General features: G+C 47.4%; 1 protein-coding gene and 1 pseudogene across 1 annotated transcript in view; one reads left to right on the top strand and one right to left on the bottom strand.

Annotated features, from left to right (window-relative positions):
- Positions 1 to 25,961, bottom strand: part of B4GALNT1 (beta-1,4-N-acetyl-galactosaminyl transferase 1) — a 77,610-nt gene that overhangs the window by 36,484 nt on the left and 15,165 nt on the right. Inside the window, exon 2 of the mRNA XM_015423486.1 lies at positions 1,844 to 1,919. Coding sequence (XP_015278972.1) covers positions 1,844 to 1,887 — 44 coding nt within the window. The 5' untranslated portion in view covers positions 1,888 to 1,919. The remainder of the gene's footprint in view (positions 1 to 1,843; positions 1,920 to 25,961) is intronic.
- Positions 25,562 to 25,892, top strand: LOC107120703 (annotated as a pseudogene).

The following is a 25,961-nucleotide window of genomic DNA, read 5'->3' as shown; positions in this document are numbered from 1 at the left end:
ACCTGGGGATCCCCTGAATTACAGCTCATTTCCAGTCTAAAGAAATCAGTTTCCCTGGGGGGCAAAATGATGTTCTGGAGGGTGGACTCTATGGCATTGTGCCCCACTGAGATCCCTGTCCTCCCCAGACTCCATTCCCAAATCTACATGAGTTTCCTAACCGGGACTGGGCCACCCCTCCCCTCATCTCCCAGAGATGGCCAGGAGGAACCTGGCAACCCTAACTAGGGCTATTTTAGCAAGGGAGGGAGGGAGGGGAGTGCCATTTCACAAGGGTTTAAAGAAAACTAGACAGCTCCTGTATTTTGAGTAGAGTTCCTGAGCTGAGAAAAAGCCTAAATTAAAAATCTCAAACATAGGGTGGGACAGTCAAGTCTTTTATGACAAGGAATTTATACATGCTACTGTAGGGCAACTCAGTCACTGAGGGGAACTGAAGATTTGACAGAGAAAATCTGCTAGACAGTTAGGGAGATACAGGAGTTCATCATAACGGGTTAATACAAATCACAGTCATAGAATCATAGAGCTGGAAGGGACCTCCAGGGTCATCTAATCCAACCCCCTGCACAATGCAAGAAATACTCAAATACCTCCCCCTCCACACCCTCCGTGACCACTGTTACATACAACAGATCCACCCCATAGATCTATACAGGGGCATTACAATCTCAGCTGTTTCATTCTCAATCCCTTTCCTAATTATCCCTACCTTAAGAGTTTTACTTTTTTTCTATGCTGCAGCACACTGAGTTAGAACATAAGATAAGTCATGTTGGGTCAGGCCAGTGGCCCATCCAGTCCAACACTCTGTGTCACACAGTGGCCCAAACCCAGGTGCCATAAGGAGGTCCACCAGCAGGACCAGAACTCCAGAAGCCCTCCCAGTGTTGCCCCCCAAGCACCAAGAATACAGAGCATCACCCTGGAGGAAATGACTACATTGGAGAGTAGACTTCCTTGCATTAGCCTCCCCGCCCCCCAAAATCTCTGCACCTGACTGGGCTTGGAAATGTGGAGGAGGATGAGGAAATGGGCTGGGGGGGCAGATACTATCATTATGGGTCTTTTTCTAAGTACTGGTTTAAACAGTAATACGTCTTCATCTGAAAGCAGTTTGCATCACCACACTTTGTGATTATGATTTTCTTTTGCTCTTTATCAAATAATGATATAGAAAGAGTGGTGATAATATAAAGAAAACTGTCCCAACTTTGTAAATGTCCCTTTGACTGTTTGTCACCTTCGTTCATTTTAAAAATATTTCATATATATCCATTACAAAGACTATTTTAGTTTTTATACATCTTTACTGGAGGTTGAAAGCAGTCAAGATACACAAAAACTACAACAGAACTACAACATTTCTAGCTCTTTTTTGACCCCATCTCAAGTTGTACATAAGATTTTTCCTTATGTGTGTGTTCACTTGAAGAAGGCAACTTGGTTATTTATTTAATATTATTTAATGTTATTATAAAGTGTGTAAATCTGTTTTAGGCACACCTCTCTTTCAAGGGGTCAGGTTAGGGTTAGAATGTAACTTCCCTTTACAAAACAAACAAACCCACTCATATATAGCAAAGGTCAATGCTAATTTGCCCTTCTAAGAAAACTGGACTTTAAAAAGCTGAACACAGGAGACTTTGTATAGCAACTATCACAAAAATAAATAGCAATGCTAACTTGATCTCTATTTTCATGCTTGTTGTACGGTAGCTCCCGGAGATGCCAGGGGGTATGACATATACAAATCAGTTATGCTAATGAGTTATGCTAATTAGCTCCAGCACCTCTTTTTCTACGAAAAGACCCCAGTTCCTTACTATTGGACATTACCTACCTTATCGTGGGGAAATGCATTGGAAGTCTGCATTTTCGTCTCATTCCAGCTGATCCTTGTGAGAAACTTCTTTGCGCTGCAATGGCAAAGAAATGACTCAATAAAAGGGAAATGCTCCCATGTTGCAACCAAGGGAAGTGGGGCCTGATTCAGTCAATTGTAGGCTGTGGAAGGAATCAACACTTCCACATGGCATCAAAATGGTTTTATCCGTCCTGCGTTTTCCAAACTCTAAGCTCTGCATCGAGAAATGTCAGAAACGTATTTGTTCTTACCAAGAAAGAACTTCTGGAGACAGACCTTTTCAGTGAAGCAGAATAATCTTTTCTTGATTACACTCTTGCAAGCGTGGGTGTACAGCTCGAAAGAACTGAACACCTATTGATTCAACAGCTCAATCTTAAATACATAACTACTACCGAACGCAAAAAAATTAAACAAACCCTGTCTTGCCTGTCATTGCCTGACAACCAGAACTCACAACTCCAATCACATGCAAAGGACTTCCTGCTACAAAAAAAAGCCCAGGGCTTTGACAACAAACAAGGTAAACAGAATAAGGAGCAAAAGGTGGGTGTGGCTGGATGACCACACTTCTGGTAACATGGGGGTGGGGCCTAATGTGCTAATGAGCTGTGCTGCCAGGGGTGTGGCCAAATATGCTAATGAGTTCCTGCTGTTGGGTGTGGCCTATTATGCTAATAGGTTCCTGCTGGGCTTTTTCTACAAAAAGAGCCCTGCCTTTAGGACTTCCACTTTTTATCAAACACCTTTCGATTTTAGTTGTTTGTCTCCTCATGCTGTGTAGTTTCGATATCTTCAACCTCTAAATTCTACTGCAAAGCAAGCAGGCTTAATCTTTCAGCGTTTAGGAATAAAATTGATTACTATTCAGCGTGAAGCAAGAGACCTCTAAGCTTTCTGCTCAAAATCTCTATTCTTATTTCTCACAAGAAATTTAGGAGATTCTGCCCTGACCTGGATAGTCTAGGCAAGCCCGATCTCGTCAGCTCTCGGAAGCTAAGCAGGGTCGACCCTGGCAAGTCCTTGGATGGGAGACCTCCAAGGAATACCAGGACTGGGATGCAGAAGCAGGCAAATTTCAAGCTACCTCTCTGAAATATCCTCGCTTCATTGAGGGTCGCCAGAAGTCAACATGACTTCCAGGCACACAAGCGCACACACACACACACACACAAACACACAAAAAAAGAAAGTGGCGATTCTGCTACCAGAATAAATGACACAAAGTTCTTTCAAGTGTCGGGCTGCCAACCACCAGGTGGCTCCTGGAGATCTCCCACTATTATTTCTATTTCAATTTATTACAGGTCTATATGACTGAAGTCTTGATCAAGAGGACACAAAAGGGGAATAAAATAAGTACATAAAATAGACATAACATGAGTCAAGGTACATAATCACAGTCACATAAAACCCAGGCTGGTGCCCAGAGATTAAAAATTACCTAACTACACTTGGGGCGGAGCCAACTGACTAAAATCATCCGAAGATTAAAAGTCGGTGTCGGAGTTTTCAGAAGTGCTGAAATTTTCAATGTTTCTTGAGAGCAGCCACCTTAGCCAGGAACCGCACCACGTTAGCTGTTATCAGTCCATCGGCATTTGAATCAGATAACAGTACTGAAAGCACCCAAGGTTGCGCGGGAAGATTCCCACTATTATGATTGATCTCCAGATGACCAAGATCAGCTCCCCTGGAGAAAATGGCTGCTTTGGAGGGTGGACTCTATGGCGTTATACTCTGCTGAGGTCCCTCCCCTCTCCAAACCCTGCCCTCCCCAGGCTCCACCCCCTAAATATCCAGGACTTCCCCAACCCAGAGCTGGCCACCTCATTCACGTGTATCGTCTCCTTTCCTTGCACACCTGAATCCTTCTTCTTCTTCCAGGAACCAATGTTTTCAGAGAATTTTGAAATAAGAAAGTCGAGGAATGAGAGATTAGTACTGGAAGGGCAGGAAAGAGTAAGGTTGCCAACCCCCAGGCTGGGCCTGGAGTTCTCCCAGGGTTAGAACGATCTCCAGACTGCAGGGATCTGTTCTCCTGGACAAAAGGGCAGCTTTGGAGGGCGGACTGTATTACATCCCCAGTGAGCTCCTTCCCCTCCCCAGACTTCATTCTCCCTGGGCCCAAATCTCCAGGAATTTCCCAAGCCAGAGCTGGCAACCCTAGAAAAAAGTGGCCTTACCATGGATCACCTGCACAACATAAGGGGGAGGCCTAAACACGAAGTTCCACGTCTGATTTAAAGCGCTTTCCTATCCATCTAGTACCTTTTAGCCCTGCCCTTCATCCAAGGAGCTCAGGATGGCATAAGTAGGTCTCCCCGTTTTATCCTCACAACAGCCCTGCAAAGGATATTAGCGTGAAAGCATATGATTGGCTCCCAGTCACTTAACAAGTTTTGAGACAGTGTGGAGATTGTAACCCGAGTCCTCCCTGATCCTGGTCCAATACTCCACCGGGCACTGGCTGTTCATCTCCTGCGGTCGAGATGCATACGAGGCAATGCTGTGCTTGCGTCAGGCTTCCAAACTGATGGGTAAGAACATAAGAACATAAGAGACGCCAATGTTGGATCAGGCCAAAGGCCCATCCAGTCCAACACTCTGTGTCACACAGTGGCCAGAAATACCAGTGCCATCAGGAGGTCCACCAGTGGGGCCAGGACATTAGAAGCCCTCCCACTGTTGACCCCCCCCCAAGCACCAAGAAGACAGAGCATCACTTGCCCCAAAGTCCCTATCTATACCTTGTGGCTAATAGCCACTGATGGACCTCTGCTCCATATGCCTATCTTAACCGTTCCTCATAGGGAAAGTGTTCCAACCCTTTTATCATTCGAGTTGCTCTTTTCTGCACTTTTTCCAAAGCTATAATATCCTTTTTAAGGTGTGGTGACCAGAATTGCACACAGTATTCCAGATGAGGTCGCACCATTGATTTATATAGCGGCATTATGATATTGGCTGATCTGTTTACAATACCCTTCCTAATAATCCCCAGCATAGCATTGGCCTTCTTTATTGCAGTCACACACTGTCTCGACATTTTCAGTGAGTTATCTACTACAACTCCAAGATCTCTCTCTTGATCTGTCTCTGCCAGTTCAGACCCCATCAACGTGTATTTATAGTTAGGATTTTTGGCTCCAATGTGCATCACCTTGCACTTGGCCACATTGAACCCCATTTGCCATGTTGACGCCCACTCGCCCAACTTTGACAGATCCCTTTGGAGTGCCTCACAATCCTCACTGGTTTTCACCACCCTGAACAACTTCGTATCATCCGCAAATTTAGCCACTTCACTGCTTACTCCCAACTCCAAATCATTAATGAACAAGTTAAAAAGCAGTGGACCAAGTACTGATCCCTGTGGTACCCCACTGCTTACACCCCTCCACTGGGAGAACTGCCCATTTATACTCACTCTCTGTTTTCTATTAATTAGCCAGTTTTTGATCCATAAAAGGACTTGTCCTTTTATCCCATGATTTTTGAGCTTGCTTAGGAGCCTTTGATGAGGAACTTTATCAAAAGCTTTCTGGAAGTCAAGGTAAACAATATCTATTGGATCCCCCTTGTCCACATGTTTGTTCACCCCCTCAAAGAACATTAACAGGTTAGTGAGACAAGATCTTCCCTTACAGAACCCATGTTGAGTCTGCCTCAATAGGTTTTGTTCATCTATGTGCCTACTAATTCTTTCCTTAATAATGGTTTCCACCAATTTACCCGGTATCGACGTCAGACTGACAGGCCTGTAATTTCCCGGATCTCCTCTGGAACCCTTTTTAAAGATGGGAGTGACATTAGCTACCTTCCAGTCCTCAGGAATGGAGGCTGATTTTAAGGAGAGATTACATATTTTTGTCAGGAGATCCACAAGTTCACAATTGAGTTCTTTCAGAACTCTTGGATGTATGCCATCTGGGCCTGGTGATTTATCAGTTTTTAAGTTGTTTATCAGTTTTAGGACCTCCTCTCTCGTCACCTCAATCTGACTCAGGTCTTTCAACACCCCTCCCGAACTCAGCGGCTCTGGAGTGGGCAAGCACCTCTCATCTTCCACAGTGAAGACGGAGGCAAAAAATGCATTTAGCTTCTCAGCCATTTCCCTATCATCCTTCAGTACTCCTTTTACCCCTTGGTCATCCAAGGGCCCCACTGCCTCCCTGGCTGGTTTCCTGTTTCTAATGTATTTGAAGAAAGTTTTATTGTTGGTCTTTACATTTTTTGCTATATGCTCCTCATATTCCCTTTTTGCATGCCTGACCACAGACTTGCATTTTATTTGCCATAGCCTGTGTTCTGTTTTATCAGCCTCACTGTGACTAGCTTTCCACCGCTTAAAGGAATCCTTTTTACCTTTTACAGCTTCCATTACTTTGTTTGTTAACCATGTAGGCTTTTTCTTATACCTGTTTGTGCCTTTCCTAACCTGCGGAATATATTTTATTTGAGCTTCTAGAATTGTAGTTTTAAACAGTTTCCAAGCTTCCCCAATGGTTTTGACCCTTTCTACTTTTCCCTTCAGTTTCCTCCCCACATGTCCCCTCATATCAGAAAAATTACCCCTTTTAAAGTTAAAAGTGGTTGTGTGAGTCTTTTTGGCCAATTCCCTATTTGTACAAATGTTGAACTCAACAACATTATGATCACTGTTCCCAAGCGGTGCAATCACTTTTACATCTCTCACCAGGTCTTGAGTGTTACTTAGGACCAAATCAAGGATCGCCTCTCCCCTGGTAGGTTCCGTGACCATCTGCTCCATAGCACAGTCATTTAGAGTGTCTAGAAACTCAATCTCTTTTTCTCGACTAGAACACATATTGACCCAATCAATGTGTGGGTAGTCAAAATCACCTATTACGACACAGTGTTTTTGTCTAGCTGCTGTCTTTAATTCATTCATCATTTTATAATCCTCCTCTATCTTTTGATCCGGTGGGCGATAACAAACTCCCAGTGTTAAGTTTCCTTTTGGCCCCCCTATTTCAACCCACAGAACTTCAAGAAGCGAATCCAATTCTCTTAGCCTCTCGATCTTTCTGGACTTTATACCCTCTCTGACATACAGAGCCACCCCACCTCCAACCCTTCCCCCCCTATCCTTCCGATATAATATATAACCGGGAATCACCGTATCCCACTGATTTTCCTCATCCCACCAAGTTTCTGAAATACCCACAGTGTCTATTTTTCCCTCCGACACCAAGCACTCCAACTCTCCGATTTTACCTCTGACACTTCTAGCATTTGTATAGAAACAGCTGTAATTTCCCATACAAGTTAAGCCTGCAACCTTTCTCTTGCTATCTCGAGACATTGTCAGGCAGTCCATGTCACTAGCCATGGTCTCAGTGGACAATTTCAATCCACCGCCTTGTAGAAAAGCAACAGGTACCCCCTCATCTCTTCGAGATGAGCCAACCCGAACCAGAGACTTTTCATCTCCTGTCGGCTTTCCCCCAAATGGTTTGGATAGCTGTACAGCAGGGTTGTGCAGTCACATTTCAACATTCCTGCGCTTTGCAAAGTAAGCGTAATTTCCAATCAAAGTGTTTCAAAGAAGAGGTGTTGCAAGTTACGGAGCATAAGATGATGCTTCTTCCTAGGAAAACATCAGCCATGACAGAAAGTTAGAGGGCATTTTCACACTTGAACTTCGAAGTGCCATGAAGCTCAAGGTGGGAAAATGGAAACTTGGGAACATGCCGGGGTGTGGGGGCCTGCCTTAGGAGGGTAAATGGCAAGAACTGGACAGGAGTGGAAGCTTCCCTTGCTTGAGCAAAACAAGACGCAAGATCCAGCCCAGAGTGTCTATACATTATGGGCCCCGGGCAAATGTAGGATTTGCACGAATGTCAGGTGGATTTTCGGGACTGGATCACACGGCAACATCTGGGAAGCGTAGCACACCCATGGCCAACCCATGGCGTCCCGCCGAAGATGCGCAGTAAAAATGTACCTCGGAAAGTGCACTAGTATCCGGAAAACGCGGGGCAGGGGCAGGCGTCTGATCACAGGAGTGCTAGTATCCTGTGGCATCTGGCGCATGTCCATGTCCCGTCACAAACGGACTGTTTTTTGTAAGCGCATGCACACACATAACTGAAAGCAGTGCTGCTCCATGGAACTGTGCATGCACACAAACGTGAAACACTTGCCGTGCCGCTTCTTTGCCACGCTCCAGCATCGGCATGTGATCGCCAGCTAACAGCCTAAGCGCGAAGACTCGGGGGACCGTGTGATCGGGCTACCGTGCTTTATTTTGCTCCGGGGCAAACAGCCACGCCTCCCCCCCCGCCTGTTATCTGGCCCGTGTGACCGGGGCCATGGTTAGTTATACCCTTACAACAGCAGCATTATTGGAATCCCTGGCATCCATCCATCCATCTATATGCCCTCAATCTTTTACCCTGACCTGGATAGCCCAGGCGAGCCTGATCCCGTCAGATCTCAGAAGCTAGCAACAACAAGAACTGTGAAACTAATATCAAACTAGTTAAAATACCATCCTTAGGCCCTGGCCACACGTGCCAGAAAACTCGGGGTGGTGGTGTGTGGCTATTTGTGCCATCGCATTCTGATCTGCCATTATGCGATCAGATATGACGGCGGCGCACCAAGGTTTCGTCCTTTGGCGCTGCTGCAAAGAGGACAGCTGGAGGGAATAGGCGTGCACTGGTGCGATCACACCGAACGAGTCTGTCTGCAGCCCGTGGCAAACCATTTGCTAGTAGATCTTTGCAGGTACTTTTAAACTGTGCATCTTCAGCGGCATGCCACGGGTTGGCCATGGGTGGGCTACGCTTCCAGATGTTGCGGTGTGATCGCGCCCTGAAAATCCGCCCAGCATTTGTGCCTTTCGCGTGGCAAAATTTCCGTGTGACCGGGGCCTTATATTATTTTCTTATATATCTAAGTAATCCAGTTACAAATTATGTAGACTGCTCACTTATATATCTAAGTAATCCAGTTACAAATAGTATAGGCAAGTGACTATTGTAACAGTATAGACTTAAACAGAGGAGAGTAGCTCTGGAGTAGTAAGCAAACCCCGATTAGTTTTTTCTGCAGGTGAATGCTACTCCACCGAAACAGCGACTCTCAAGTAAACACGTTCAGAAATACAATTCCATATATACACCCGCAAATTAGTCCACCAGTATATTTGAAGTTTTTCCTGGTTTCTTTTCCGCTTTCCCCATGTCAGCCAGCCCAATATCTCCATGTTTCACTTCAAAGCTTTCTCAAGGTTTGAAGAAAGATTGCTTCAAAAATGGATATTCTATCAGTTGAGTATCAGGACCTATTCCTCTGTGCTGGATCGAGCTGAAAAGATCTCAGAAGCTAAGCAGGGTTGGCCTTGGCTAGTATTTGGATGGGTGACCTCCAAGGAATACCAGGGGCATGACGCAAAGGCAGGCAACAGCAAGCAACCTCTGAAACATCTCTTGCCTTAAGAAAACAAGTCTAGCTCACCACCTAGTGGTGCATAACGCTAAAGGAGCTAGACCTTCTGGCTGCCAGAGAATCCTAGGACTTCTTGGCTGCACTACACACACTGCTGTACTATTGTTATTATTATGCCCTGACCTTGAATGATCCAGGCTAGCCCAATCTCATCAGCTCTCGGATGCTAAGCAGGGTCAACTCTGGCAAGTACTTGGATGGGAGACCTTGAAACACCAGCAGTTGGGAGGACAGGGGCAGACTTTATTCAGCCACCTCTCTGGTTTGCAAGATCTGAGCAAGGCTGTTAACGATAGGGCGCCTTGGAGGTCATTGATTAATAGGGTTGCCACAAGTTGGAAACGACTTGACGGCACTTAATGCACACATAATGTTATAGCCACGCATGTGTACAAACACACACAGAGAGAGACAGGAGAAGGGGGACCAGAAGAGACTGAAAGAATGTGGTACTTTGATGTGAATCGGAACTAGCTATTGCTACGGAGCCTATAATTGAAGGCCTCCTGGGCAAACACTTCAGCAGATGCGCATTTATCATGCCCCAGGGAGACTGAGACCTGCTCACAGTGAGATCGTTTGCTTCTCCTTGGTGGGTCTGTGCACCTGCTTGTTTTCCACACAGCATGATCCCCAAGGGGGTGGTGGGGATCCCTACGGATCTCCTTCCCCCCCAATCCTGTGCTCTGCACACACATCGGCCATGTCAAATGGAGAAATGCAATCGGAGAGAAGAGGTTTGGGTGGGGATGGGAGTGGGGGAACATGGTGCAGCAAGGCTTATGCTGTCTGTCACCAGGTCTGACGTGGAGCCTGCTAAACATGTAGCCAGACAGATCCTTGTGTGCCGCCATCTTCCTTATGCTAACTCTTACATGCAGGCTGGCCGTTGGCTCCTTCACCCATTCAGACCAGCCCTGTCCCTGATTGCTATCACTCGGGGAGATATAAGAAAATCCCTTATGCAATTAGATATTGCGAATGCAATAAAAGAGAAATAGAAACAGTTGAGCGTGTACTTTTACGTTGTAATTTGCTAAACGACATTCAAGCGAAATTTCTGAGAGTCCCCCTTAGCAAGGTAGCATGCCAATCGGACGGAAGCAAGCTACACTACCCTCCTTACTTCTCGAGATTCGGAGATTATTGAATTGACTGCCAAGTTCTTTTATGGTCTTAAAGAACAGGAAAATGTCCCTGATCATTCTAATTGAGTTCAATGAGTTTGTATAATTTAATTCAAGGTTTTGCGGTGGGGCAAAATTTTATCTTGCTATAACTTAAGCTCATATAAATAGACATATCTTTGTAATGCTTTTAGAAGTTATCTATTTTCCACAAATTTTATAGTATTGTTTTACCCTAATGGCAACTGTTTAATATTTTATGCCAATAAAAGGTATTTGTTTGTTTGTTTGATTGCTATCACTTATTCAGGTTGGCATCCTTCCTTCCTTCCCCAGAACAAAAATGGAGGTTCCCATCCAATCTCAACACTGGCCAGATTCAGGCGTACTGAGCTTCAGCTCGGTTGAAGCATCATGGCTGCGATCATACGCACAATTAGACCTGACATAGGCAAGAAGGCCGGGCAGATTTAAAGGGCGTGATCAAGCAACAACATCTGGGAAGTGCCCCACAGCTGTTGGCAACCCGTTCTGCTCTGCTGCGGAAGCAGAGTTAAAAGACGCAGGGGAACATTCGGTAGTTAACGGTTTGCGACGGGCCATGGACGGACTTTCCCGTGTCTGATCGCTCCAGTGCACTCTCATGGCATCGGGGTGGTCTGATCAGGCCATCCCGACTCCGTGCCGTTGTTTTCCCCACCCCCTTCGAGCCCTCAGTGTGGAGGTGCGATTCATTGATCCCTCAGTTAAGCGCATGGGGGCAAAATGGCACAACCTCCCCCCGACTCACCCGCAGTTGCATCTGATCACGCACTGACGGACTGCGCCCGCAGCTTCAAAGGGAGGTGTGATCGTGCAACTGCAGGTCAAATTCCTCTGGAGGAAATAGCCTTGCTCTCCCGCCCCCCGTTTTTTCTGGTGTATGTGACCGCAACCTATGTGTTTTCAGAATACTTGTGAGGGCGCAAGGGATAAGCAACCATTCCCAGGCCTCCTTCACGCAATCCCTGCTGGAGTTTCCTCTGCTCACTGCTGCTGCAAGTCAGCTGGGGACTTTCGGTGCCTGCAGCAGTAATTCCTTGTGAAGTGTGATTTCCTGTATTTTGTCACAATAAACCTCTCTGCGGTTCACACTTGACATTATGCAATTCAGCACTACAGAAATGATTCCTGGGTTTTCCTTAGCTATCAGTTCGGTTCTGTAATCTGCAATTGTTATTAAGGCGGAATAGGTATTAGTATAAATATTGGTAGAATTAAGAATAACCTCCATGTATTTGTTTGTATGTTAGTATTTATGTATATGTATGTATATGTTATGATTGTTTGTGTATGTTATGTGGAAAATGCAATAAAATCCTGCCCCTTTGGGGGGCAGTTTTTAAAAAATCGGTTCTGTAATCTACGCACAATTGTTTCCTGTTCAGACATGAAATCCTTACTCATTTATGGGGAAGAGGGAGGGAAGACGGTGAGGGTGGGTGTGTAGAGTTCTATCTAATTCCTGATGTGTCACTTGGGCAAAGTGTGCATGCAGAAGGAGAAGAAGGAGAAGAAGGAGAAGAAGGAGAAGAAGAGGAGGAGGAGGAGATTGGATTTATACCTCGCCCTTCACTACCCAAAGGTGTCTTAGAGCGGCTTACAAACTCCTTTCCCTTCCCCTCCCCACAACAGACACCCTGTGAGGTAGGTGGGGCTGAGAGAGCTCTGACAGAAACAGCTCTTTTTCAAGAACAGCTCTTATCAGAACTACGGCTTGCCCAAGGCCATCCAGCCAGGTGCAAGTGGAGGAGTGCGGAATCAAACCTGGTTCTCCCAGATTAGAGTCTGCGCACTTAACCACTACACCAAACTGGCTGTCTCTGGGATATCCAAACTGGATACGATGCAGATCAGGGTTGATTCTTTTGCAGTTTCTTTTTTAAATGCCCTGGGCGGGTTGTAAGTCAGAGCAGTGGAAGGACAGGGGAGCAGAGGTCGCTTGATTCTTTTCTGTTTGCCCAACAAAGGGATTGAAGTAATAGCTGTTTTGTGACCTAAATCACACATGTAGTTATCAATCAACCTTCTGTGCATGGCAAATTGACCCACGACCCAGTACAAGGGCATTTCAGCATGCCTCTGTGGTTTTCGCATGTTGGAAAGGAAACAGTCCTCCATTTAGTGGTGCCTCTTGGTCTCTCCCGCAGCACACGCGGAAAAGCATTTTAAGCCGAGATGCTTCAGCACCTGCCAGCTGAGCTCACGCTCTGACTCCTGGTGCTGAGCAGGGAGCTGACCTCTTCTTAGGGTTGCCAGGGGCCCCCTGGCCACTGGCAGGGGATGGGGGGGGCGGGTAGGGTCGCCAGATCCAGGTTGAGCAACTCTTGGAGATTTCGATATGGAGCCTGGGGAGAAGGACCCCAGTGGGGTGCAATGCCATAGACTCCACCCTCCAAAGCTTGCATTTTCTCCAGGGGAAACTGATCTCTGTAGTCTGAAGATGAGCTGTGATTCCGGGGGATCCCCAGGTCCCACCTGGAGGCTGGCATCCCTACCCACGTGGCTGTTGGGCTTCCCTCAGGGCTAGGATGGCCAACCCCCAAGTGGTGCGTGGAGATCTCCTGGGATTACAACTGAAGAGCGCTACATTAAGTCTTAAGAATGTTGTGGGATGTATCCCCCTGTATTTGTATAATCTTGATAGCCCTAGCCACCGAAGAGCGTTTTCTCTTGCTCGAGTAAATGCCTTTCCATCAAAACTACTGTATGGTAGGTTTCAAAATATTCCTAAGCATGAACGGAGATGCGACTGCGGTTCTAACTCTCTTGATTCAATTGATCACATATTGTTAGACTGTTCGTGGCATGCATCTGCTAGGGAAAAATGGTTAAACACTTGGTTGCATGGTAAACATCACCTTTCCAATGAAATAAAATGCCAATTTCTATTGAACGATGTAACAGCAGAGATGACTGTGGCAGTGGCCAATTTTTTAGTTGACGTGATGAGAGTGAAAAATTTGGGAAAGTGCGTTTCATGATTTTATAATTAACCTAGACTTTTAGTTGATTGTGTCATTTTCTGTCTTTGATTTTTAAGGTTGTATATGCCATTAAAGGTTTATTGATTGATACAACTGAAGAAGTGTGCAGGCACACGAAAGCTTTAACCCAGAGATCAGTTCCCCTGGGGAAAAATGGCCGCTTTGGAAGGGGGACTCTACAGCACCGTACCCCACTGAAGCCCCTCCTCCCGTCTCTGTACACTGCCATCCTCAGGCTCCACCCCCAAAGTCTCAAGGTGTTTCCCAATCAGTAGCTGGCAACCCTACCCACTGAATCGGCCCAAGTAGGATTGTTCTCTAAGTTGGCTCTGATTCACAAAAGCGGACGCCACGGAAACATTCATGGAAGGTGTCACAAGACTCCGTTGTTTTGTAAGCAGTATGGGAAGTTCGCAGAATAAACACAACAGTGGGGCTGGATCCGTACAGTTGCTTCGCCTTATCTTTTAGGCTTTCTTGCCTGCCCGTTTGGAAGCAGACCCTACATTCGAGCAGTGAGTGACTAGCTCACACACGGTCCCGATGGAGTGGAATCCTTTTCAAAGAAGGCTTGGCAATGCAATTTTGCTGAGGAAAACGGAACAAAGGATAAAAGGGAGCCCACGTGGATGCTCCAAGCACTCCTTAGGGGTAAAAGCAGAAGCTGTAGATAAGTCATTCACCTGGGATATGGCAGCCATTGTGACAATTGACGCACCCTTTGCCTAGGAATACAAATGTAGGCTAGAAAAACAGCAAATAAGGGTTTTTTGTTGTTCCTTTTTGCTGGCATTCATGGGGCAAGAAGGGTTGACGACCAGAAAAATGCCCTGTCCCTTTAAGTGAGACTTAATGGGCTGCTGTAGCTTTTCGGCATGGAGATCAATAACCTGACTTGATAAATAACATCCCATGAAGCCTCTGTTACATGGACAGGGCATTTGTTCCCTCCAGGCAGCTGGCAACCCTGACAGGCCACAAAAAAGCAATGCTACGTAGATTTCTGAGGCAGTAGAATGAGCTGTGCCACTTCAGACTATTGAGGGGGGGGGGTTCAACTTCTTAATGGGCCTCCGAGGGAGGGAAATCTGTGCGAATAAAGCCAAAAATTAGTACATCTTGGAGAAAGGTTCTAGCATAGCTCTTCATATGCTGCACTACTTTTTATTATGGGGGTGGGGGATTCACACCCGCCCACAGTCTGAAGACAGTCCATTCTACCACCTCAGCACTCTGCCTCCTCATTAGGATCACATTCTTTTACAGATGGGGCCTAATGTAAATATGACAAGACAAAATAGTTCACCCATGTGACTATAGACTTCCCCAATAAGAGCAGATTGCCACTTGCTGGGCAAGTATAAAGCCTGTGGTCCAGCAAGAGTGTGGGTACTGTTCTGTGATGTTAAAGCGATATTAAAAATATAGTTTAATAATCCAGACAGCCTTGTCTCACACAAGTTTTCAGGCCTTGAACACCTGACACTTGAAACCCTCGACCCCCCACCTTTTCCCTCCTCCTACCTAAAAGCTTGTTCCTCGGTTCTGAATCTCCCCTAAAAACCTTTTGCAAGGCGTGAGCTATTTAGCTAACTGTCACTATCTCACTATCTTATTTGTGTCTGTGGTCAAGCTTCAAAGGTAGCTAGGTATGCAAGCATTAGTTGAAAAAGTAATTTGTAACGGCAAGCGAAAAGAGATGGGGCACAAAGAAGATGTTTCCTGTGACAGTAAAAAGGTGTTGGTGTAAAGATGGTTTCCATTACTTATGTTTGTGTGTAGTGTAAAGAAAGTTTCCATTGCTTATGCTAGTGTGACGCATGGTTGAAACTGTGAACTGATGGTATGTAATCTTTGTTACTGCATAGCTTAAAGGTTCAGCCATTTTCAAAGCACCTGACGCGTCAATAAAAACCTTTTCCTCTTGAAGAATCTGGTGTGGTCTCATAGTCTGGACATAGGCTCCTCTCCCGTGCTTCAATGTGTGACATCACTTCCAGGGAAAACTGTCCCAACATCGCTTCCAGGGAAAACTGTTCCAACATCGCTTCCAGGGAAAACTGTTCTAACAACGCAGGGAAAACTGTTCTAACAACGCAGGGAAAACCTGGAAGTGCCTTCAGTCCATTCTAGGAGTTGCTGGAAACTCTATGGTAAAGCTTGTGTGATTTTAATCCCTCCCTGCATTGTTAGAACAGTGTCAGGAAACAGGAACAAGGGATGAGAGATTCCTTGCCCACTGTTGGGAACCCTGGTAAAGTCACATGGGTGAGGGGTTGTTGTTGTTGTTTTTGCCTTGCCCATAGGTTCTTCCACTGGCCAGCTTACCACTGGCATGAACAGTTCCCACCCCCCTTCTGGCTGGTTGTCAGATGAGCCAGCGTAGTGTGTTGGACTACAATCTGAGAAATCCACATCTGAATCCCCACTCTGCCACGGAAGCTTAATGGGCAACCTCAGCCTCTCAGGCCAGCCACACATTCTCAGCCTAAGCAACCTCACAGGGTTATTGCGAGAACAAAAAGTGCTAAGCCACTTTTGGTCCCATTGGGGAGAAAGGCAGGAAATTTAATGGAGTAAATTAAATAAATAATGTAGGGAAGACAAGAGACACTTTATAAAAGCAATTCAGTGCCTTTTAAGGCATAGGAATGTGCTGTGCCTTTAAGAGCTTCGCAGAACTAGGCTTGCTGCCCATTTTAACCTTTATTTTCACAGCCCAGGCTTTTCTGTACCTCAAAAGGAGCTTCTTTAAGCACTTTGGATGCCTTTTTGGCTTACCTTTCCTTCCCCACAGCTCCTCAGCCAGAGAGAGAGACACACAGCTGTGCACTTTAGAACAGGCTGCCATCTTAAAAAATGACTCCTCTAGCAGTCCCTTTAATATCAGTTTGATCTGCTGCAAATACCAGGTGATGTTATTTTTTACCTCAATGCTACACAAAGATTCACCTGCCACACATTAAGTCTCTGTTAAAGGGGACAGGACATTTTTCTCCTGACGGTTCACAACTCTAAGCTTAAATTAATTAGTATTAGGCTCACCAACAGGCCTGGAGCAAAATGTCCTGTCCCTTTAAGAGAAGCTTAACATGTTGAAATAGGCAGCTGAAGGTTTTCAGGGCATGGAGGCAGCCCTGTAGCTGGGGAATTTTTTGGGAGGGGGCCTCGTGGGCCTGCCAGCTAATTAAATGAAAGTACAGTGCAGGTGGTAAGTTGGAGCACTTTGGGGTCAGCCCAGGAGGGAGGGGGCCCAGAAGAAACACTAGGGGGCCGGGCCCCGTGAGCCCCATGTTAGCTACGGGCCAGCATGGAGGTAAATAACATCACTTGGTTACTACCATCTCATTCAACCTCTATTGAAAAAGAGAGGACCTGGAGCAGCAATGCTGGTGGACAGGATTAAAGCAAATGGAAAATGTTTTTTAAAACTCAGTTCTGGGGGATACCTGGAAATGACAGCAGGAGCTCCAGAAATTGCTAGAAAGTCTATGTTAAAACCACAGAGTTTCCAGTGATTCCTAGAGCTACCACTGTCATTGTTGGGTATTCCCTAGTAGTGACATCATTGTATGGGTACTATCCCCCACCATTTGCAACTCTAGACTGGGCATTTTGTCACCACCCTAATTAGTCTTCTCTGTTGGCGCCACCTTTTGACTCCTTTCTGTCGCCCTTTCAGCTCTCACCTCTACCCCTTTACCCAACTGGTCCCGCCCCTGCGTCAGGCTTCAGCTTTTGGTTGGACCGGCTCCCTGCCAGATTTGCAGCTTCCAAAACTTGGTGACCTCGCCCGCTGGCATCAGAGCTAACTTATAAGCAGAAAACTAACACAGAAGAACGGCAGTTAGCATCGGCCTCTCTTTTTTCTGATATAAACAGGAACCCAGTGGCCCCTTAAAGACTCGTAAGATAAGCTCTCACAAACTACAGCTGGTCCAAGTTTACCCTGGAATGAAAGCTTGTGAGTGTGACAAGACCCCTGGTTCGATTTGCTGTAATAAGGCTAACCCAGCTACCCCTCTAGAAAACCTCCCCCCCCCCCCGATGAATTAGTGATGTTATTTGCAGGGGGTTTATAGAGAGGAAGCTTCAAAAACAGCAGAGACAGAGGAGAGTCCCTCCCCTGTTCCCTGGCTGGATCCTGGCCTGGCCCTGCTTGAGTTTCCGGTGTTCGGTGAGTAATGGGAATTGAAAGCTGGGGCTCGGTGGCAGAGCATCTGCTCAGCATGCCATGCAGAAGGCTCCCAGCTTCAATCCCAGCATCTCCGTTTTAAAAGCTCAGGTAGGAGGTGATGTGAAAAACCTCAGCCTGAGACCTTAGAGACCTGCTGCCCATCGATCTCGATGGACTGACAGGTCCGAGTCAGTATCAGGCAGCTTTGTGTGTTCAAGGGGCCTGCAGTAGTTCAGGCAAGCACCAGCCCAAAATGACATCTGTTAGCCTGGAGTCAGGTGACCTATGTCCTTTAAACCATAAAGCCCAAGAGAAGCTGAACGAGGTATCTCCCAGAGCTGAAAATGCAAACTGTGAGCTGTGTCCACTGTCACGGCACATGTTCACTCACTGACACTCCTATCATGCTTGGCTAGCCCAAGAGAAGCTGAACGAGGTATCTCCAGGAGCTGAAAATGCAAACTGCGAGCTGTGTCCACTGTCACTGCACACAGGGACGGCTCAAGGTGTTTCTGCGCCCTAGGCGAGGCTGCCCTATGGCGCAGATGCCAACCTCCCGGTGGGACCTGGAGCCCTCTGGAGCCAGCCACCCTTTTGCTGCTACCACCACCGCCTCCTCCCCCCGCCACCAAAGGGGGGGAGGAGGGGGGAGGCACAGCTTGGCGCCCCATCCAGGGCCCGGCGCTCTAGGCGAATGCCTAGTTCGCCTAGTGGGTGAGCCGGCCCTGACTGCACATGTTCACTCACTGACATTCCTGTCATGCTTGGCTCCCTCCCTATCGCTGCCCACCCACACCACGGGTGGCAGAATGTGCTGCCCCCTACAAATCCTGGCCTGCAGTTCCCATAGCAGGGGGACCCACTGTTCTATTATTAAAGACAAAGTGTGCCATCGAGTTGCAGCCCACTCATGGCAACTCTATGTATTGCCACCTCCTGGGGTTTTCAAAATGAGAGACGAGAGGAGGTGGTTTGCCATTTTCCTCTGTGTAGCAACCTGTCTTCCTTGGTGGTCTCCGATCCAAGTACCGGCCATGCTTAGCTTCCAAGCTCTGAGAAGATCCCGCTATTCTGGGCTACAGGGGCTGTTCTATCATTAGCAGTTTTTAAAATACAACATGAACACAATGCATGCGGGCACAGTGTGTAGCATCCTCCCCAATCAAGACTCCAGCTAGCAAGTGAAGAAGAGGGGTTCTACAGACGGTGGCTGGGCAACACACCAGGTCTTTTTAGAGATGAGTTTCTGAGGGATGGGAAAGCCGACCATTCCACCCACTGCAGTTAAGAGCAGAATCACATATTCTGTGAAATTCCCCCCCCCCTTCTTTTCTTAACAAGTACTGCTGGATTCCAGCTTCATTCTCACCTCTCTTTGTTAACTCTTGCATTTTTACGTCCTAATTTGCTACTATCCATTGATCTAAACAGCCACCGGATCCAATTTCAGCTCTGCATATGCATCTGGGCTCTGAGTGCCCCCCCCCTTATGGTTGCCCCCACCCTCTCTTTTTCCCTGTAAATTGCCTTTGAGAAGATTTTATTCCATTTGTCTGAAGAAGTGTGCTTTACGCAGGAGAGCTTATACCTTGAATAAAACTCCATTGGCCTTAAAGGTGCCACTGGACTCAAACTTTGTTCTGCTGCTTCAGACCAACATGGCCACCCCACCTGAATTTTTCTTAGCAAGTAGTTTCAAATGGGGGGTGGGGGGAAGCAAGAAAAGCCTGTAAACCCTTTTCTTCCCAGTCATTTTTTGCTCAACCCCCCTCGTGACCCTCTGTCCCTCAGATTGGGAGGGCTCTCTTTTGTCTCTTGGGGGCAAAACAAAAACAGGTGCGGGGGTGGTGGTGGATTCTTTTGTGCACATGAACAGCTGGCAACAGAATTTATTATTTATTTATTGTGGCTCCTTCCTCTTAGGGTTGCCAAACTCCAGGTGGTAGCTGAAGATCTCCTGGGATTACAACGGATCCCCAGGCAGCAGAGAAAAGTTCCCCTGAGAGAAAATGGCCGCTTTGGAAGGAAGACTCTACGGCATTGTACCCCACTGGGGTCCCTTGCCTTTCCAAACCCTGCCCTCCTCAGGTTCTGCTCCCCAAGTCTCCAGGTATTTCCCACCATGGAGCTGGCACCCCTACTTCCACCCCCATTTCATGGCAGCTATGTTTATAAGTTGCAGTGAACACACGTAACAGTTTGTGTACAGTGTACCCTTGGTTGTGTTTTTTTTAAAAAAATACATACGTTGTGTAATTCCCATGTTACATTCAACCAGGGCTATTTTGGGGCAGGAACACACAGGAACGGAGTTCCGGCTGGCTTCAGAGTCGGCCACGCCCACTACAGCCAAAACCTCTGCATGCGTGGCTACAGAAGTAAGGCCTCGAGAGCAACACACACACAACTGGCGACTCCAAGGCAGGCCAGCCGGGGGAGCCATGGAAGGATCCGGGAGGCATTAAAATGCCCCCCCGTCCCTCCCCCGCCTGTCCAAGGGCCGGCTTGCCTGGGCTCCCCGCAGCCACAGGGCACCCGGAGCAAGCCAAGGGAAGGCATGGGAGTGTGGGCTAATATGCTAATGAGCTGCACTGCCAGGGGTGTGGCCTAATATGCTAATGAGTTTCTGCTGTTGGGTGTGACCTATTATGCTAATGAGTTCCTGCTGGGCTTTCTCTACAAAAAAAAGCCCTGCATTCAACATATGTACTGCTGACAAGCGACAACTCCAAATTTATCCAGGTACTGGTCCCTGGCTTCAATTGCAAAGTGAATGTGTTTTGGCTGTTTATCACACACAGCTGTACGCATGGACTTCACACTGGACGTACGTGCATTCACGATAACACGAGAACACAACTGATATTTCTCCATGTCTGCCTCAGCTTTAAGTTTCTTTGCGGTGTTCTAAAGCAGGGCTCTCTGCAATGGAATGGCTGTAAAACCCAGCCAGCACAACAGAAAACAAGAACTTCTGTTGAAATGAGGCTTTTTCACTGGTGGCATCAGAGACCGGACTGACTCAGGAGAACCAGCCGATCCAGAGCAATCACAGAGCATCAGCATCTTGGGACTGCTGGTGGGGGATCCACTTGACTGACTGTTCCTCCATGTAAAGACAAAAAAGGCTTTGCGCACAGAAAACTCACGTGTCAAGAACGTGGCAAAGCAAGAACACCTCTGCTGCTGAGCCATCCTCCCTAGACTAGGTGGCCCTTTGTCTTGATCCACCAATAGGGTTGCCATCTCTGGGCTGGGAAATACCTGGAGATTTGGGAGGTGGAGCCTGAGGAGGGAGGAGTTTGGGGAGGGGCGGGACTTCACTGGGGAATAATGCCATAGAGACCAACTTCCAGAGTGTCTGTTTTCTCCAGGTGAACCGATCTCTGTTGCCTGGAGATCAGATGTAGTCCCGGGAGATCTCCAGCCGCCACCTGGAGGCTGGCAACTCTAAAAGCAGAGCCCTAGTTATTTATCTGCACTATCAACATTTAAAATCAGCCACTCCATTTACAGCTCAGGCTCAATCTACACATATGTCAGAATGATGGTAACATGATTTGGTAGAGTCCTGGAGTGGCAGAATGGACAGGTACATTATCTAAAGGTGTTTGTGGGGGGAATCATTATCGAATACTCGCCTATACCTGCAAGGATGCAGCACACATTTCACCAATTAAAACCCATCTCTTTCCCAGCTGTGCTAATATTGTGCTGGCAGAGTGTTTGTTCCTTTGTTACATGCATTCAAAAATGCCATCCTCCACCTTCAGTCTGAACTGGTACAGTCTACTTTCCAGCGCTGGACATCACAGCATTCTAGGGCTGTGTGTAGAGCTTCCTTGGAAATAGTTAGGGTTGCCAGGTCCAGGTTGGGATAGGGTGGCCATCTTTCCGGTTGTGGTGGAGTTTCCCCCCAATTTTGGGGGGCCCATCCATTGCCAGTCAGCTGGCCAGTGGGGGAAGCATCATTCCCAAGAAGCCCCCTCCTGTGGCGCTTGCACTGGTGCGATGACGTCACCTGGAAGTGATATCATTGCACTGCCAACGTTGGGGGGGTGACACTCTAGGTTTTGGGCAAACTGTGGTTTTGAGAATAAAAACCCCATAGAGTTTTACCCAAAACCTAGACTGTGGACCCCAACATCAGCAACGCAATGACGTCACTTCTGGGTGATGTCATTGCAGCATGAATGCTGTGTGCACATGGCAGAAGAAGATATCCCGACTGCGCCTAGGAAATCCCCAGCCAGCAGTCAGGTAGGGCCTGGTGGGCAACCCTAGGTTGGGAAGATTTTTTGGAGTGGAGCCCAAGGTGGGTGGGGTTTGGGGAGGGGAGGGACTTCAGTGTGGTATTATTCCTGATAGGGTTGCCAATGCTCCCTCTCAGGGGTCATTTCGTAGAAAAAGAGGTACAGGAGCTCATTAGCATAACTTTTAGCATAACTTATTTGCACAGGCCACACCCCCTGACATCACCGGAAGTGTGTCAGAAAGCAACACCCACCACTCAGGCTCCACTGGACTGTTTTGGATTGCTAGCTATTGGGGGGAGGGAGAGCTTGTACCTTCAGGTTTGTGTCATATGCAAATAAGTTATGCTAATGAGTTATGCTAATGAGCTCCTGCACCTCTTTTTCTACGAAATGACCCCTGCCAACACTCAGACAAAAATCACAATATGTTAAAAGCGTACCAAGAAGAATCCTTTAAAAGCCAGCAGCAGAATAACTTCCTGTATTAAGGTATTCAATAGCAAACAGTCAAGCCGCAAATAAATAGATGAAACTCATCCCGTATAGTGAACTGCCCTAGTGTGGTAGCCAGTGTGGTGTAGTTGTTAAGAGTGTCGGACTAGGATCTGGATGACCCAGGTTCAGATCCCCATTCGTGCTATGGAAGCTCATTGGGTGACCTTGGGCCAGTCACACTCTCTTAGCTTAATCTACCTCACAGGGTTGTTGTGAGGATAAAATGGAGGAGGGGAGAAAGATGTAAGCCGCTTTGGGTCCCTATTGTTATTAATAACATTGTTATTAATGTTTTTATTGCTTTTACCTTGTTTTATATGGGCTTTGGAGCTGCGGTGGCTCAAGTGGTTAAGACGCTGAACTGCAGGCTGTGGAAGGTCAGTAGTTCAGCAGTTCGAGACCCGGGTGCCCCATGACGGAGTGAGCTCCCGTCTCTAGTTCTAGCTCCTGCCAACCTAGCAGTTCGAAAGCAAGAAATTGCAAGTAGATAAATAGGGACCACTTCGGTGGGAAGGTAACAGCGTTCCGTGCGCCTTGGTGTTTAGTCATGCCGGCCACATGACCACGGAAACGTCTTTGGACACTGCTGGCTCTTCGGCTTTGAAACGGAGATGAGCACCGCAACCCTAGAGTCGGATTCGACTGGCTTTCGAGCAAGGGGACCTTTACCTTTACCTTTATATGGGCTTTGCCCCTTGTAAGCTGCCCTAAGCTCGCTTTGCGGGGAGGGCGGGGTAAAAATCCCAATAAATAAATAAATAAATATTGGGGGGAAAGGTGGAGTATAAATGAATTGAATAAGTAACTGTCCAGAGCAGGCTGATGGATTATACATACTACCTCAGCGGTTTCCTTAAATGTTTGCATCCCACATGCCATAGAGTCCTGATGAAAGCTTATCCGCTGGATATCTTGTGGGTTTCTAAGGTGCCACTAGTGTCAAATATTGCTCTTCTATTGCAGACCAACACAGCTGCCTACCTGGAACTATGGCCCACCAACCACTCTGTTAAGAAGACTGGGCCCTACCACAATAGAAACAAAAGCCCCCATTTCCCAAGAAGGACATTTGCATATTTACAGGCATTCTGTCGTTTCTGGAAGGCACTGTACTGAATCCCATTAGTTAAGCTCCCTTGAAAAAGGGAGTAGGCAAAATCGTGCAAGATAAATGCCACCAGCCTTCACCACAATGTCTAAAAGAATCCTCCACATTCAGATATAGAAGTGCCCCCCTGTACACCAGTTGCTAAGGTACAAGCAAAGAAGGGTTTTGTTTTTTTAAGGACTTATTTCCTGAGCACGTAAGTAGTCACTTGGAAGAAATAAGAGCTTGGCAGATCTTGCTTTCCCCAGAACTGCACCTGTATCAGCTCAGTGTACCCACCAAAAAATCCTCTCCGGGCAGAAAGAAGGCTCCGGAACTCTGCCTCTCCCTTTAGTCACAAGACCAGCCTGTGACAGACTGGAAGGCCATCAGCAGGGGCCGGTGGCCTTCCCACCCACCTCCTTTCGGATTTTATCTACTCACAGGGCAACTTCCTCCTCAGGCTTCAGTTTCTGTGTGTTCTAACCGAGGACTGTTTGACTGCCGAGGGAGAGGAGGGTAACTTCCAACGAACTATCAGTTCAATTTGTCATCTTGTGGTCACTGACAGACAGGCAGACCAAAGACTGCACAGGGGCATTGGTGCTGTGAAACGAGAAAGCTGGCTGTTAACTGTCATGCCTGATTTAATTCCCAACTGACGGCCCACAGGGCAGGGAGAAGGCAGGCGAGGGAGTTTATGTGGGTAAGTGTCATGAAGCTGCAAGAAGGGACAGTGCCACATTATGACTGGAATGCCTTCAGTGCTCCCCCCTGACCTGAGTGACCCAGGCTGACCCAATCTCATCAGACCTTGGAAGCTAAACAGGGCCGGTCCTGGTTAGTATTTGGATGGGAGATCGCCAAGGGAGTCCAGGGTTGCTACACAGAGGCCCTGGTCACACAGGAGGTTTTGCCCCGCAAGAGGGACGGATCGGGGGCGCATCAAATGGGCACGATCACACCACAACATCTGGGAAGCGGAGCGCACCCGTCCCCAATCCATCCTCTCCGGGCGAAACCGCGCATCAAAAAAAAACCTAGAAAAGAATACTACCTACCTGAAACTCCACAGCAAGGGCGGCCGTGGGATCGCCAGCGCGCTTGTCTCCCGCAGCATTCGAGGCTCCAGGCCAAACTGCGCATGCGTACACATGCACAGCCGGCTGCCTCGCTCTCTGTTCCGTGGCTTCCCCCTCCCCCCCCGCGATCTGACCGCGACCATGGCTCCCCCCCCCCCGGCATCTGATCGTGCCGGGGAGCAACTGCGTGGTGGCTCGGGGGATCTGTCTCAGAAAAGCAGTGCTTTGGCCGTGCCTCCCCCCCCCCCGTGTGACCGGGGCCAGAGACAGGCAACGGCAAACCACCTCTGAAGGTCTCTTGTCTTGAAAAAACTATGGGGTTGCTGTAAATTGGCTGAGACATGACAGCCCTTTCCATCACCACATGCCTTCACCAGACCCACTGGGATTAAAGAAATACTTGTGAGCCCTCTTTGGCACATCTCCTACATTGTCTATGGAAGAAGAAGAAGAGATTGGATTTATATCCCATTATTCACTACCTGAAGGAGTCTCAGAGCGGCAGCTTACAATCTCCTTTCCCTTCCTCTCCCCACAACAAGCACCCTGTGAGGCAGGTGGGGCTGAGAGAGCCCTTTCAAGAACTGCTCATGAGAGAACAGCTCTGAAGGAACTTATGACTGCATGTGGAGGAGCGGGGAATCAAACCCAATTCTCCAAGATTAGAGTCCGTGCTCCCAACCACTACACCAAACTGATCGTCACCAATAACCACTTCTTGGCAACCGAAGCCCAGAGCATTTCTTTACCCCTCACCTGCCTACCTTCTGCCCCACTAGAGTTGCCAACCTCCAGGTGGCACCTGGAGATCTCCTGCTATTACAGTGGATCTCCAGATGATCAAGATCAGTTCCCCTGAAGAAAAAATGTATTTGTCTACAATATACACAAGAATTGCTTATTCCCTGCTTCCCCCTCCAATGATGACCCCAAGCAGCTTACAGCATTGTTCCCCCGGGGAAGTCATGGCAGCTAGTGGATGTCTGCTTGAAGGTCTCCGCAAATAGTATTACAATGCTGCCGGATTTGGTTTTATGAGAGATGATGCAGTCTGTGAGGATGATGATGTGAAGGAAGCACTAAAGAGGCTTCCCGAAGATGTATATATGTTGTCTCAAGAGATTATGTTCTCAAGATTATGTTGTCTCAAGAGAGCAATAGACTTGACCCCTGAGGAAACAAATTCTTCCCAAAGAACAAAGGGTGAATTACGAGGAGGGTAAATATTATCTGGAGCTGCAGCTGAAAGAAGTCATTCGTGAAAGACCTGAAAACGAGGCATGGGAAAAGAAGTAACTGACTGTAACTTTCTCGTGCAAATGCTTCCCTAAAGTTCTAGAAGAAGTCTCTTGAAATATCTGGGTG

The sequence above is a fragment of the Gekko japonicus genome, unplaced genomic scaffold, assembly GCF_001447785.1.
Source record: "Gekko japonicus isolate JY-2015 unplaced genomic scaffold, Gekko_japonicus_V1.1 scaffold1573, whole genome shotgun sequence".
NCBI lineage: Eukaryota > Metazoa > Chordata > Lepidosauria > Squamata > Gekkonidae > Gekko > Gekko japonicus.
The sequence above is the reverse complement of the archived record's forward strand: the minus strand, read 5'-3'. Positions and strand labels throughout refer to the sequence as shown.